Source organism: Mustela nivalis (assembly GCF_964662115.1).
Source record: "Mustela nivalis genome assembly, chromosome: 17".
Classification (NCBI taxonomy): domain Eukaryota; kingdom Metazoa; phylum Chordata; class Mammalia; order Carnivora; family Mustelidae; genus Mustela; species Mustela nivalis.
Window position 1 is genome coordinate 38,871,907 of NC_139036.1, and position 16,876 is coordinate 38,888,782.

The 16,876-nt window shown below is 36.1% G+C and overlaps 1 protein-coding gene across 1 annotated transcript in view; it reads left to right on the forward strand.

The window, feature by feature from the left end:
* The window catches only part of SKAP1 (src kinase associated phosphoprotein 1), a 277,591-nt gene that overhangs the window by 60,084 nt on the left and 200,631 nt on the right, over positions 1 to 16,876 (forward strand). Inside the window, exon 3 of the mRNA XM_082704834.1 lies at positions 158 to 183. Within this exon, the coding sequence (XP_082560960.1) occupies positions 158 to 183 (26 nt within the window). The remainder of the gene's footprint in view (positions 1 to 157; positions 184 to 16,876) is intronic.

Below are 16,876 nucleotides of genomic sequence, written 5' to 3' on the forward strand. Positions count from 1 at the left end.
TCAAGAACAACCCTTTCATTTTTCTCAAAGTGGGTAGTGGTTTGGCTGGTTATTCACTGTTTAGCAAGCTTTTTGGAGTAGGTGCTGTCTCTACCATATGCCAACCAAGATTGAAATACAAGTTTGACTTATCTCCATTCTTTTCTTTGTATTTCAGGTATTATTGGGATAGTCAGCCCCAAGGTGAGTGCTTTTCAGCCATTTATGGTTTTACACTAAAAATGTGTGGATGGTATTGTTTACTTCTGCATCTTCTAAATAAGCTTCTACACAGAGTGGCATTAGGCATTTCTAAGGAAAGTTAGTGGAGTGTTTAATTAATCTTCATCCTGCTGGGCTCCCCTGCCCTGCTTTTTAGCAACAAGAGGCTCAAATGCATCTGCCTTCTTAGTGGATTGGTGTTAGATTATTTTACAGAGCCAAAGCTATAATATGCTTTTACTCCTTAAGCTTTGTCAGATGCCAACAGGATCTACTTACATTCAAATAAAATGGTGGCCGAGTCCATAATAAAAACCTTGGGAGGGATCCAACTCAGCTAATTCTTCATTTGCTCCAGAAATAAATTCCAGTATGTTACCTCCTTGGTCACTGTGCTCTTCCACACAGCTTGCCTGTCTGGCAGCCCAGAAATGTCAGAAATGGAGTAGTGTTGAAATTCCCACTAGAACAGTGTTATCACATTTTAATATGAGCCTCACTGAAGTCTCGGTGCTTCTAATTGCTTTCAAACCATTGTTTTCCTGCTTTTGCTTGATGAACCCAGCATCTGGCATGATTCTAAAAACTACAACAGACAGCTGTGTGCAAAATTAAAAAAAAAAAAAAACAGGATTAGAACGTATTCTTAAAAGGTTCAAAATTGGAATTCTTTTTTCCAAATTCAGTTTGAAAGGATATCTTTAAAGTATATGTATTCTTTCTTTTAATACTCTGGTTGAGAATGTCAGAAACATCATTCTGAATATTAACTCTTAACCTATTATAAATGGCTTTTTAAAAAATTTTCTCAGAGAATCAGGGAGAGTTTTAAATCAAGCTTACAAATAGCTTTATGAACTATTTTGCTCTAAAATTTCTTTAAATCGATTGTAAACTTTCCAGTTTTTCTATTCTCTTAATATTGTCAATGTATCCTTTCTCCGTGAGGATAATACCTAAGAGAAATTCAAATTGTGAGGAATAATACTAGTTTTATGAAAATTTTAATTTTCCCAGATCATATGTTAGTGTATTTCAAGTCTATTTAAGATTGCCTTTAAAATCAGACTTTAAGGGGCGCCTGGGTGGCTCAGTGGGTTAAAGCCTCTGCCTTTGGCTCAGGTCATGATCTCAGAGTCCTGGGATCCAGCCCCTGCATTGAGCTCTCTGCTCAGCGGGGAGCCTGCTTCCTCCTCTCTCTCTGCCTGCCTCTCTGACTACTTGTCTGTCAAATAAATAAATAAAATCTTTAAAAAAATCAAACTTTAAGAAATTAAAAAAAAATCTTTCATGTTTAAATCTTTTTGACTCTTGTAAGTTGGTCATAGTATTTATAATGTTTTAAATAATGTGATGATGTTACAGTGTATCTCGCTGTCCTAAGGCACTTATGGCTAAAAACACAGACTGGGAACAGAGAATTCTATGTAACAATGTAGCAGTTTGCTTTGCAAAGTGTGAAATATGCTATCCAGGCAATGGTCCTGTATAGTTCAGGGTTTAACAGATGTTAACCAAAATCCACAGGGGGCAAAACATGAATGTGAACTGGCAGAAACGAATGAAACTGTGAGGGTAGAATTAATTACCTAAAGGAGAAATAAAGAATTCGTGTCAGAGCTATGGTATAGTAATGTTGAAAAGAGAAGAGAATTTTGGAGTAGAACACAAGAGACTATACGGGGCTACAAAGACAAAGGGCACATCTTACCAGGTTCTTGTAACAGTGGCATTGTAGTCATTCTCAGGTTGATGGCAACTTCCACACAGCCTTTCTCTCTTAGAAAGAGGAAGAGGTAGAGCAGCCAAGGGGACAATTGAAGAGTTTACTTAGAACAAAAAACTATTTGCTTCTCAACAATGATTGGATATATGTGGCAAATTCTTTGCTCATTTAGAAGTAAATGTAGGGAAAGATCAAGTTGGAAAACCCATACTGTGTCTTGGCCCCAACCTTGCTCCTCCCCTTAAGATATTTTGGCGGGGGAAGGAGGTTATCTTTTACCTTGCTCTTTCCATTGGATCTTAGCTGATTGCTAAGTGCTTCAGAAACTGCCAGGGTGTGTGGGAGCACTAACAGGTCTCTGTAAGGTACTATAGGACAGTTTAGGAATATGAAAAGTATAGGAATATGTAAATAAGAGAACAGCTGGCAGAAGAAGTTAAAAAGCTCTAGACGACTAGGTAGTATTAGGAAGAGAGTGAGAAAGGACAGAAATGATGACCTCAGATTTCCTTTTCATTTTTATCTATAGCAGGATCCTTGTACAGGAAGATGATGGGATGAATTTTATCAACTCCAGACATTTGCCTAAATACAGACTTGTGTTCTTCAGGATATTTGGACTAAACTAGAATCTGGTGTCCGGAAGGAAAATAGTTCTTCTTTTTTTTAAGATTTTATTTATTTATTTGAGAGAGGGAGGGAGAGAGAGAGAGAGTGAGCATGAACAGGGGGTTATGGAGCAGAAGAAAAGAGAGAAGAGATGCCCCACTGAACAGGGGAACCCGCTGCAGGGGCTCAATCTTAGGGCCCCAGAAACATGACCTGAGCCAAAGGCAGATGCTTAACCAGCTGAGCCACCCTGGTGCCCCAGGGGTGGGATTTTATAAAAAATCCCTTCTTTATAAATCTCTTTAGTAGCCTATATTTAAACAACTGGTTATGGAAAAGTCTGTGATGAGTTGGTACAATGTGCTTTAAAGCTTACCCTCTAAAGAAAGATGCTGGGAGAATGGACTACCTAGACATAGAGAAGTTTGCAAATAAAATTTTTCTTATCCATCATTCCATTCAATCCCAGGTTTAATATGGTGGAGGAGTGACTATTGAATAGTGTCAGGGAGAGCCTTGTCTCTGTTCTAGAGAAGAAACTTGGTATGGTAGAAAGAGCATGGATAGGGGCACCTGAGTAGCTCAGTTGTTAAGCATCTGTCTTTGGCTCAGGTCATGATCCAGAGTCTGTGGGTGGAGCCCCGCATTGAGCCATGCATCAAGCCCCACATCAGGCTCCCTGCTTGATAGGAAGCCTGCTTCTCCCTCTCCCATTCCCCCTGCTTGTGTTCCTGTTCTCATTATCAGGTAAATAAATAAAATCTTGGAGGGGAAAAAAAAAGGAAAGAAAAAAAGAAAGAGCATGGACATTGAGGCTTGACAGACCTAGTTCAAATCCCACCTATACCATTTAGCTAAAGGTCATGTGACATTAGCAAATCACTTAATTGCTCTGAAACTCAGTTGCCTCATCTATCTATAAATGGAGGATCTGCCAGACACTGTGCTAAGACCTTTATATACACTATCTTACTTAATTCTCAGAATAGCCCTATGAAGTAGGTACTAATACACCCATTTGACAGACATGGGCACAGAGGCACAGAGAGGTTGAGAATCATTCAAGATCATGCCCCTCAAAGATTCTAACTTGGTTAGGCTGACTCCATAGCATTCGCTTTTTAAAAAGTAATAGCTTTTTTGAGAAATAATTCATATAACATTAAATTTACCCTTTTAAAGTATACAAGTCAGTGGTTGTTAGTATAGTCACTGAGTTGTGCACTCACCGCCACTCTCTAGTTTCAGAACATTTTTGTGACCCCAATAAGAAACTCCATACTCATTCATAGTTTCAAAGCCCATGCTCTCTGTCACTGTATTTTACTGTCTGTTGCAATGGCGTTATGAGGACTGGTGGTAACATGTGTAAGTCCTAGCACGGAATCTGGACAGTAAGAAAATGTAGATTGTATTTATGACAATGTTAATGGCAATTCTTTCCCTCACATTTCCACCCAAATTTTCTTATTGGTCCACTGTCACCTTCATGAATGATTTTCATTAATAAAGAATGAAACATGGGGAAAATAAAACATAATCCAAATAATTTATTACTTTAATGTGGAAGGAACATAAATGAAAGAGCTCTTTTAATGAGCTCAAATATGATTGGAGAAACTGGGACAGGCTTTTTATTTTTATTTTTTAATAAGACATAGATTCCTTTGACAATTCAAGTCCTGTTTGCTTTAAGAACTTTTTTTTCCTTAATGTTTCACTTAAAGTTACAAAGAAAATTCACTGGAATCTTTACCATGGAGCTTTTACCATTTCATTAATCAGATACCCAAAACATGATACTGATCAGATGTTAAACACACATTAGTTTTACCTTTCAGATACGGTGACAGTATAACTCTATGATATTGAGCAAACTGATTTACTTCATTATGTTTAGTTTCCCTTTTTATAAAATGAGTTAATTATCAACAGAGTCTAATCAAATTTGAATTACAAGGTATAATGTTTATAATTAAAAATGTATTGCTAGAAAAACATCATCATGAATATTAGAAAAATTGCCCACATGGGCCCAGAATCTAAAGCAAATTACATAATATTTAAATAAAAAATTAAAGAAAGACCTTACATATATATATAAATACATATAACAAAATCATATATTTTTATCCAAAGGTCAGTCAAATTACATTTGTGATAGTGGTAAATATAAACCAGTAAAATTTCTTGCCAGCTTTCTGAGTGTTTTCCTGAATGGTATAAAGAGTTTCTGAGAAAATGATCCAGTATGAAACATGAAACATGAAAAATTTCCACTGTGTGAATCTTAAAAATCTTATGAAATGGCAAGCCTATATCCCTTGTCAATGTAAACTGATGCCTAAAAATACAGCTTGGCAAAAGCAAATAATGCAAAGTGAGTAAAGAAAATATTATTATAAAGCCTTATTAACCGTAGATTAAAAGAGATTTAAAAGGCATATCAACTAATGTGTGGGCCTCATTTTCATCTTGAGTCAGATAAAATGTAACAAGTTGTAGCTATGAGAGAATTAGAAATGTGAACATTTATTTTATGTTAAGAATCTACTTCAAACTAAAAAGCTTTTTCACAGCAAAGGAAACCATCAACAAAAAGAAAAGGCAACCTACAGGATGCCTGGGTGGCTCAGTCGGTTAAGCGTCTGCCTTCGTCTCAGGTCTTGATCCCAGGGTCCTGGGGTCAAGCCCTGACTGGAGCTCTCTGCTCCTCCAGGAGTCTGCTTCTCCCTCTCCCACTGTCCCTCCGCCTGGTTCCTGCACTCTTACGCTCTCTCCCTCTTTCTCTCAAATGAATAAATAAAATCTTAAAAAAAATAAAGATGATGAGGTATATTATACAACAGAATATTACATAGCCATCAGAAAGAATGAAATCTTGCCATTTATGACAACATGGATGGATCTAGAGGGTTTTATACTAAGTGAAGTTAGAGCGAGACAAATACCACGTGATTTTACTTCCATGTAGAATCTAAAAAACAAATGAACAAACAAAAGGCAGAGACAGACTCATAGATACAGGAAACAAACTGTTGGCTACCAGAGTGAGTGAAATAAGTGAAGGGGATTAAAAGGTACAAACTTCCAGTTATGAAATACATAATTGTTGGGCATGTCAGGTACAGCATAGGGAATACAGTCAATAATATCATAATAACTTTCTATGGTGACAGATGCTAACTAGACTTACCTTGGGGTCCATTTCATAATATATATAAATACTGAATCACAATGATAAACCCTGGCAATTAATAGAAGATTAAATGTCAATTATACTTCCATTAAAAAAAATCTATTGTTAATTTTTAAGGTGTGACAATGGTGTTATGCTTATATATTTTTTTAAAAGATTCCTTATCTCGGGGGGCGCCTGGGTGGCTCAGTGGGTTAAGCCTCTGCCTTCAGCTCAGGTCATGATCCCAGGGGCCTGGGATCGAGTCCCGCATAGGGCTCTCTGCTTAGCAGGGAGCCTGCTTCTCCTCATCTCTCTCTCTGTCTCTCTGCCTATTTGTGATCTCTCTCTCTCTGTCAAATAAATAAATAAAATCTTTAAAAAATAAAAAAATAAAAGATTCCTTATCTCGGAAAGACACACACTGTGATATTTAAAGATAAAATAAAAGATGTCTGACATCTGCTAGTCAAAATAATATTTTGAGTATCAAAATAATAGATATTCAAAATACTATGGGAGAGAAAGAAAGAAATGGAGTGGGGGTTTACATGAAACAAGATGGATCATAAATTGACTCTTGTTGAAGATGGATGATGTATACATGGGAGTTTATTACACTGTTTTGTCCACTTTTGTATACATTTAAAATTCTTCCTAATGCAAAGATAAAAGGAAAAGAAATCCAGGTTGAGATTAATAACAATATGTGACGTTATCTTTTTATTTCTACTGGGAGACCTAGTATGTTAATACATAAAATACCTTATGTATCATAGATACAAAATACATAGAATTGTTAGCTTTTACAAAAATTTCAAGTTTAATATTTTATAATGGCAAAAGCATGAGTTTGGACATCAGACCTGAATTCGAATCCCGGCTTCTCTACTTACAAGCTATGTGAGTGATGGCAAGTGACATAACCTCTTCATCTACAAAATATTGCTAATCATATCTACTTCACAGATATTGGGAGTTGTAAGGAATTATAGTGAAATGATGAACTCATGAGGAGGACTTGCCACCTGGTAGTCACTTACTAAAGTGGAAGCAAGTATTATTTTTATATTTCAAAGTAAGGCTTTGAGAGTAAATCCATATACAGAACTTAAGCTGTATATATCACATGTCCTTCCATAAAATTCATCCATTCCAGCTGAACCCTAGTATAAGGCTACATACATATTTGTGAGGCACTTATAGGATGTGTGTTCAGAATTTTTATTGGTAGACACTTCAGAGGTTAGATCCATGAGCCATGGATCTGTAATGTCTGAGACATGCTGAATCGAAGCATAGATGTCAGTTAACTTCTCGTCTCTTACTATCGCATACTTGGAGCATGTAGTTATGACAGCTACAAGAAGCAAACCATTAAAGCAGCAAAGAAACACCATTTTTGCACTAAAAAAGGAGAAAAGGGTTTCCCTTTGAAGTTGAAGAGGAGTGTTTTTAAATTAATGGAGTGTACAGTGATTTTACCAAGTTTTATTTATGAAAATACTCTTTGCATTCATGCCAAAAGGTTTTAGCACAGTCATAAGTAGGATTTATACAAAGAAACACAGCCCAAATTTATGATGTGTTTGCAACTGTAAGAAAAAGTCTGAATTTACAATATTTGTAATTTATTGTTAAATATCTTTCTATCACTATTCCCGGAATGCTAATATTTTATAAACACAAGTGTTGGTTATGAACCTAGAATATCCTAACCTATACTACTTTTTATAAAGAAATCTTCCAGAATGTTTTCTATGTCTTTTGGGGATTTAATGGCAGGAAATATACACAGGACGAATACTCCTACCTCTGGCTTTAGCCCAACCTTTTAGCATCAACAATCTTGACAGCTGCTTTGGTGACTTGACTTCCTTTAGGCCTTTCCCCCTTTCCTTATTTGCTACATTTTATACAAATTAATCTGTGGAAAGTGGATATACACACAAGTTGCTTTTGAAGTTAATTACTGACTTTGATACCTTTTCAAATATTTTACATCCTATACATCTACTGTTTGGTTGGTTTTTTTTTTTTTTCAAGGGTGGACAAGTGTACTTTAAAATTAATACACTGTTTTATAACAATTGTCAAAAAGAATAATTTTTTTAAGTGAAAAGACTCAGTTTTTTTTCTTTTCAATGTTAAAATTTTCTCAGCTTTTATGTTCTTTCTAAATGCCCTTTTCTGGAGTCGATGATATTGAAACAAAAGAAAAAGAACTGAATTTTTTGTAGTTGAGGGAAGAGATCATTGGAATCAGATGCTGCTGAACTGGACAAATGCTAACATTTGTTTAAAAAAAAAAACACCACTAATGCAGACACTTGTTATATTTAGATAGAAAATTTATAGAATACCCAAAAAGCCTCACAGTGGTTTCCTCTGGAGAGAAGAACCAAGAGAAGGGAAAGAAGATGATATTTCATTATATACCTTCTTGAAATGTTTGAAATTTTTATTCTGGGTATGCTTAACTTTTTTTAATCTAATAAAGAAGTTTACTATAGTTAACAATACTGTATTATATATATGGAAGTTGGCTAGAGTAGATCTTAAAAGTTCTCATTATAGGGAAAAAAAAACTTGCAGCTATGTGAAGTTGTGGATTTTGACTGAACTTACTGTTGTGATCATTTCACAATATATACAAATCCCTGTGTTGTACACCTAAAACTAATATAAGCTTATAGGTCATTGATATCTCAGTACAACTGGAGGCAAAAAAGCAGCTTACCAAAAAACTACATTTAACACAGTAGTGAGCCTTTTTCAGTTGAATCATGATTTGCTAGTTTCATATCTGTTCAAGGTTTGGTTTGTTCGTTTGTTTGTTTTTTGTCTATTTATTTATTTTTATATATGAAACCAGTGTTTGAGGACAACATATGTGGGTGTATTGGGTTGACTTATCACTTCAAAGTGAATTTAAAAATAAATGATAAAGTAGTATCATGTAACACCCATGGTCACCAGTAAAGAACACCTTTGTTACTCTATCTCAGTCTTTTTTTTTCCATATGTGGTCATTAAAAGCTCATAAAGTTCTTATTTTATGTAAATGGCAAAGAAAATAACTGGCAAATAAGTGAGCACTTTAAGCTTCGTTGATCTGGGAACTTATGTTGAGGGGGAAAAGAAAACTGTATAAGTAATTTCTTTTAGAGAGTATTATCCCTGGACCAATACAGAAAATCAGGTAAGGAGTACAGTTTCCAAACAGAGAAGTTTGTCATAAGAATTCATCTGCTTCAGGAATTCTGCTTCTAATGAATTTTCATATTCTGGACACAAGATATTGAGAGAAATGTGTACTCTATGGTTAATTTGAATACAGATTTGGTTTTCTAAGTAAAACTTCTGTGGGTAAGTAGGTTAAGTCTTTGGACTTGAAAGCCAGTGAATTTGTTTGATTTTTGGAGGCTAAATAATGTGTTCATTGAGCCAAATTTTAAAGCATTAAATTTTCACTGCACTTCCCATCAACACATATTTCTCTCAGAAACTTGTTTAATAGTTACCACTTACCAGGATGGCTGGAGTATCACTAATACAGGAAAGGAGTGGTTTAGTTATGGATGAGGGCATTTATATGATATGCAAAATGAAGCTTCCAGTCACTGCTGACTCTTGTGAGGCGAAGAGTAAGAGAGTGAGTCTTTGAACATCCCCTTGTCATCTGACATGTATTTACACAAACTTACCAGGCCACAGCAGCTCTTGGCCACAGTTCCTCTCCAGAAGGTATTTTCCTTAACTTAAAATGCAGTACCACTATCCTCAAGATTTGTGTACTTTCCTGTTAGTGATACCCTAATAAAAGAGGAAAAATAAATTTTAGAAATAAGGAAATGCTCTTCCATGTGAAACTTCTGTCCCAAAAGGGGCCAAACGCTGAGTGGGATTGTTGATAGTGAGAGATTTTGGTTGTTGATGTTGTTGTTATATGCTGTTTTCATACCTGGACAGGAAACCCTGTTTGAGGTGGGGTAGTCACTGGAAGGCTGAATCTTGTCACTGTCCACCATTACAGCTCCCTGGTACTGGAGGTCTATATCATTCACAAAGAAAACTTACCATTCCTCAAGATGTTAGAAGTTGTTTTGTGTGTTCAGGCCTGCTAATCTTACCCATAATCTATTCTTGACTCTATATTGTTTTATTTTTACCCTTTGGACCTCCATAAAACTTTTCTTATGCCTGCCCTTAGCCTGTAGATCCTGTAGGTGTGTGTGTGTGTGTGTGTGTGTGTGTGTGTGTGTGTGTGTGTGTGTGTGTTTAAGATTTTATTTATTTGTTTGAGAAAAAGAAAGAGTGCATGAATGGGAGGAGGGAAAGAGGAAGAGGGAGAGAGAGCATTTGAAGCAGGTGGTTCCCTGAGTTCAGTGCCTAGTGTGGGGCTTCATTCCACAACCCAGAGATCATGACCTGAGCCAAAATCAAAAGTCAGGCATTCAACTGACTAGAAGAGATGTTGGTAGGGGTGCCTGGGTGGCTCAGTGGGTTAAAGCCTCTGCCATTGGCTCAGATCATGATCCCAGGGTCCTGGGATCAAGCCCTGCATTGGGCTCTCTGCTCAGCAGGGAGCCTGCTTCCCCCTCCCTCTCTCTCTGCCTGCCTCTCTGCCTACTTGTGATCTCTGTCTGTCAAATAAATAAATAAAATCTTTTTAAAAAAAAAAAATCACTACAACAATAGTACCACAGTAAATTTGAACCTGTGAACTGAACAGCTCCTTCTTCATGAAATCACTGACCACATTTGACTTTGTTGATTACTTCCATACCTAATGGGACTACTAGTATTACTACTATTTATAATAATTTATACTTTTGACTGTAGATTTATTTTACCGAAGTAAAGAAAAAACACTAATTAATAGCACATGCCATAAATTTAAGTCACTGTCTGTCATTCAGTATGCTTTGCCTTTGAGTAATGATCATAATTTTTAAAGCGTACAGATTTGGAGACAGTACAGCTCAATGGATTAGAACTAGACTTTAGTAATTAGACAAGGTGGGGTTGAAGCCTAGCTCTGCAACTTATGAGTCACTTACTTGACTTTGGGTAAGTTATGTAATCTCTGTGTCTCACTGTCTTTATCCACAGCTTTGAGACAATAATATATCTCAGGACTATGTTGAGAATTAAATGAGATTGTACACGAAGAGTCTTGACCTAGAGCGTGTACCCAGTAAGACTTCAGTAAAGCTGTTATTTTTTATTATTGCTATAACTGACTTTCTCCTCTAAGTCAAAACATGTTGAGAATTCAGTTTAATAGCTTCCTAACAAGAATTAAACACTAAGAATACCATGGTCCAAGGAAAACAACTACGAGCCAATAATTCCAGGTTATGATTGCCTGGTTGACATATGATAAATACACTTATTGTCCAGCATATTTATCCATATAGACCACATACTTAAGTTTTCATGTTTTGAATTCTGTCAAAATCTCATTCCTATTGAAAATATTCTAACTCAGCAGGCTCCATTTTAGTACCAGTTGAACAATAACAGTGGTAGATGGAATGTGTTGTTATAAAGCCAGAATGATTGCTGACAGACTATAATTTGCTTTATGAAGTGTGTGTTGTCACATATACAATTATCTGGTTTATATTTGTTGCTGTCAGCCTTCCAGTTTGTTAATGTCCAGTAGGTGTGCCCTGTGTGAAACCTAAGAAGGGTTAAAAATCTTAGCGTTTTCTGGTGGGGGGAGGGGTAGGAACAGAAGGGTTCACTTGGTGGTTACCTTTTTTCTTTTCTCTTTCTTTTTTAAGAATAAGGGTGATGCTACACACTGCAGCCCACCCTACTGGTCAAAATGAAAAACTGCATCATAAAGGATCCCTTTTCTGAAAGAGGGGGAAAAAAACTTTTCATTTGGTTCCCATGGGCATTTTCCTGTCCAACCCCCAACTGACAGAAACATAGTTCCTTAGGAAATATTATTAAGCTATGCCACCCTTTTGGTTGTAGCATCAAATCAATTTATTCCATTTCTGATCATTTAGACTGTTCTGTTCTCTGAAATGATAACCCTAAATGTTCTTGGGAAGTGTGTTATTCTCTGCATGATAAAAATAGTACAATTAGTAAACAGTATCATGAGCTAAAAAAAAATTTTTTTTGACCTTAGGTTCAATTTATTTCATATATATTTGAGATCTTATTGGAGCAACTTTTTAAAAGAATGATAAATGGAAACTTTCTTTACCTGGGCTATCATTTGTTCTGTAGACTTAATGATATTCAGTACTATTATACTCACTGCCAGGGCCTTGGAGGGGAAAAAAAGAATATTTATACATTGAGTTATGGCTAGATATAAGAGGGGGGAGAAGGAGATGGGCAGGAAGTCAGACTATACAATGGAGAAGAATTTGAGACCTTCACTACACATGGATTAATCACAAGAACTAACCACGCAAATCCAAATGGATATTTAGAAACCAGTGAAGCCTCTAAGATGGTCTGTGGGAAACACTATACATTTTCTAATGCATGAGTATGTGCAAAATGTTATCTAATTTATAACAGAAGTGTTGACAGAACTTTAGCTTTGGTGTTGCAAATGGGCTCCATAACATATTTACATGGGAGGAACATTTCACATATATGGGCACATATGTACCCAATCTATTTCTGTAGTTGGTGTTATATTCAATAACTTAGGTGAATGGTTATAATAAGGAATAATACGCTGCAGTTTTTTTCCAGTCTTACCTTAGTTCAGCTTTGGGAACTGCATTACTATTAAATTGATCCATGAAAACCTGGCAATATTAATGCTATCAAGCATGAAAACTAACTGGATTTGGATCAGGGACTTTTATTTATAGCATTTTATTTAGAATTTATTAGTTTAAAGAGGGAACTGTGTGTCTCATGGGTTTTTAAATATTAAAGAGTCAGAAGTCATGTGTTCCTTTCCAGTAGCAACAATAGAAACAAATGTCAAAAAATTGCTGATAATTCTACATTAATTTTGATTTCCTTATTTTATCCTGAGATACTTGGTGAAGTGATAGCAAACCCTGGGAATTTTGAACTATGCTATAGAAACAGTTGGTTACAGATGTGAATAAAGTCTTTATAACACAGCTCACAATTAATTAGAAGTAAAAGATGATGGCTCCATACAAATGTGAAAAAACCATTGAGCCTTTATATGTCGAATAAGCAAACATCTATTTATGTCTTATCTATTTGCTATTGTTGTGTTCCTTTTTATTTTTTTAAAGATTTTATTTATATATTTGACAGGCAGAGATCACAAGTATGCAGAGAGAGAGGAGGAAGCAGGGTCCCTGCTGAGCAGAGAGCTTGATGCGGGGCTTGATGCGGGGCTCGATATGGGGCTCGATGCGGGGCTCAATCCCAGGACCCTGGGATCATGACCTGAGCCGAAGGCAGAGGCTTTTACCCACTGAGCCACCCAGGCGCCCCTGTTGTGTTACTTTTTATGATTAAACTGCTTTCCATTTTTCTTTTCTTTTCTTTTTTTTTTTTTCATTTCTTTGGTAAAGTTGTCATTATGGCCTGTTTTTGTCCTCAAATAGTACCTGTAAGTTCAGAATCAGATGGGTTTGCTGTGAGTCAAAATAGCTAGAAGGGGAATATCATCCTGGTTCATTTTCCCCCCTCCCTGTTTTATTTGGAATTGAATTAGGAAATGAAAGTTTTTAGCAGTTTAATTCACTTCTCCATAAAGTTTATGGAGCAGCAACAGCTGGTTGAATCCATGGCAGAAAAAAAAAAGCCAACTTCTAGTGGCCAAGCTATTGTTTCAGAATTAAGGGGGAAAACTCATTAACTGTTAATGAAAACACTGGGAATAAAAACAAATAGCACAGAAACCCTAGCAAATAATTACCTCACACCTGACACAAAGCTGCTTTATATTTCTGCTCCAAACCTCAGAAATTCACAACATATCATTCTACGGAGCATGAATGAAATTGAGTTTGATTCTCAGGAAAGAACAATAGAGAAATCATCCCCCTTATAGGCCCCTCAGTACCATATTCAGTGGAGAACCTACCCTTGAATATACTAAGGAGTGTATCTAGCGCCCAATTCTTAGGATGCTTAGGATAGAGGAGCAAATTACCAGCTACTAGCAGATGAACCCTTGATATAGTTTCCCAAGATCTTGTTTAGAAATACAAAGAAAAGGGACTGGAGGTAGTAGACGTGATTAATGGAGATATTGTGTGTTAGAATATATATCTGTATAGAAATATATTGATTCTGAGCAAGTTGCAATGGGAAAGTGTGTCTCTAGTGGCAAGGGGTCTTGCTTGTGAGAAAGCCACTCTAAGCAATGGAGTTGGAAGCCCTAATTGCAGAGCTGCTGAATGGAAGTGTCTGTCACTATAGTTTGTGATCATTTATGTCTGATCCCACCGGACGACGGTCGTAGTCGCCTGGAACTGTGATTCTCAGAGCTGCAGATGAATCCAGCGATCACGTGCGGTTATGTTCTAAGGAAAAATGATGTTCTAAACTTAAACAAATCCAAAATGACCACAGTAATTGCTGGTTCTCCTATAAAACTTTTCACCCATGCATCTTGAGTAGTTATAATCATTTTAATTACACGGGAGTATCTATTTATATAGTGTTATAGGCTTTTTTCTGTGTGTGCCCAAGGGAGTTGGGCCACTCGATGTGACACTAAAAACACTTATAGCAACATTTCCATCATCAGGAACAAATTATGCTTGGATGTAAAACGTATTTTTAAACGTTTCCCCCACCACAACCATTTTTAGTACTAACCCAGGCTCCGTTTTTGCTGCATTGAGTTGTATACCTTTGTTGTTGTATACTTTACAAAGGCACGGTCTTACATTTGGCACGGGGACGACTATTAAAAGCCCACCTTGGGTAACTGTGTTCAGAAACCCTAGGGAAAACACAGAAGTGACTTTTCCATCTGAAGCCAATAGATCAAATGTGAAATCCAGGCAGGTATTTGGTATTTTGGATGAGATTTTTAAAATGAAAACTCTGAAGGCAATTGAATTGGATCCCGGATCAGAAAAAGGATATTACATCTAAAACTAATGATGTATAGTGACTAATGACTGTATGTTGGCTAATTAGATTCAAATTTTAAAAAAAGAAAAAAGAGAGAAAAAGGACCTTAGTGGGAAAACTGGTGACATCCAAATAAAGTCTATAATTTATTTAATAGCAGTGTAGCAATGTTAATTTCTTGGTTTTGACAGAAATACCCTAGTTATGTAAGAAGTTGGGGGAAATTGAGTGAAGGGTATGCGGAAACTGTCTGTACTATCTTTGTAATGCTTTCAATAAATCTAAAATTATTCCAAAATAAAATGTTCATTTAAAAAAATGTTCATTAAAATACAACAAAACAAAATCCCACTTGATTGGCGCTTTTTTTTTTTAAAGCCTGGAATGCTAGAAAACGTAAGAGTAACTTTGTCAAATTTCTGAAGCAAGCAGAAAACCTTGAATCTAGAATGACAGTTGATAAATAATGTTCAGTATACCTACAAATGTTAAATTTTGTGGTAACCCAAACTACTTTTTTTAAAAAATAGATTTCGGCTTGGCTCACAATTTTAAAATTCCTTTAACCTCACAGCTCACTTTCAGGTTACCTGCCAAGCGGCCACTTGGTAATAGAATTTCAGTGGATTTACAAATTCCACTGATGTAAAATTTCAGTACTTTAATCCTCAGTCCAGTATTTGAGAATTTTTCTGACTATAAGGGAAATTTCACAGCGATACTATAAGCATAACTGTAATAAGCTTTGTATCCTGATCTGTAGCCCTAATAAAGAAGAGGATTTGTTCTGGCTCTGGCCAACACTGCTGTGAGGTTGTTGTTTGTTGTTGTTGTTGTTTTTCACTTTTCTTTTCCACAATCAAGTCCATACTTTATTCCTAAAGCCCTGTATCTGCAGGTGCTCAAGTCAGTTGTGGACAGACAAGCTACCTACCATCGAGCGTTCACAGAAGAGACTAGCTATCGTCTTCTAATTTATGGAAAGAGAAGGCTACAGCCATTCTCTTTTTATCATTTTATATCCTCCCTATCCTTCCAGTTTAATTGTAGGAAATAAACCTTTAAAGTGAAGCAATACAGATTCTATGTAGGTTGTTTGGTTTCACTGCTCCCTCGTTGAAATCCAGGGCCAAAACTCGACAGTGTTTACTGAGATTAGCATTGGTGATTTCCTTTGGAAATTAGTATTTGAGATAATATTAAATTCAGTTGAAAATCCCCTTTTCATGTTTGTGAAATGAACTGAGCAGCTGTTGGTGTCCTTTTATCAGCAGACTGTACCTCTGTTTGGGGGGTTTTAAGGAAAGCCATTTACAATGCAGAGCCTTTTCTTCCGGTTTCTGAATGATCGAACATCTTCCATCTGAACCTTTTAAAGTATCATAATAGCATGGGCCACTTCTACAAAATATAATCCAATGTATGTTGAAAACACCCAAAGGGGATTAGCATTGTTTTAATTGCATAATTCAGTATTGCATATACATTACCTTTCATCAAAGCCATTTTACAGAACAAATATTACCTTCTTAGGGCTTTTAGAATTCCTAAGGGGTTGGTTGCATAGGCTGTAAACTAGAATTATATAGAGAGAATTTCTTAAGATTGCAAAACAAGTAGTGATTTAAATTGGAATAGAATCCAGCAAAGTCTAGGTTCTCTCTGTTTTTAAGTCTCTTAGTTTTCAGAGAAGGAAAGAATATTGACCTGTTACATTGTATTATGTATAGGTTAACCCTTTGTATGATTTATTCTGTTCCATTTGGCAATATAAAGAGAAACAGACATTCAGGATAAAGGTTGCAATTAATGGAAGCCAATATTTATGAATAGGTATATATATATAGTTGTGTTTTCATTTTAAGTACGATGGAAAGTTTCTCTGGGTGGCAAGAGGTGTCCCCACTCTATGGTAACAGTTTCTAAGTTCTAGTTAGTTAGCTGACTGGAAAATTTCCCATCTAGGTAAGTTGGTCCTTATTCATCTGTGTCTTATATGTTAATGGATAGCGGCCACGTCCACCAAGTAAAAGATTTATCTTTCAGAGGAGGGCAAGGATGAATATCAGAAGACATCGACAAAGACCTTTATAAAGCTGTCCAAT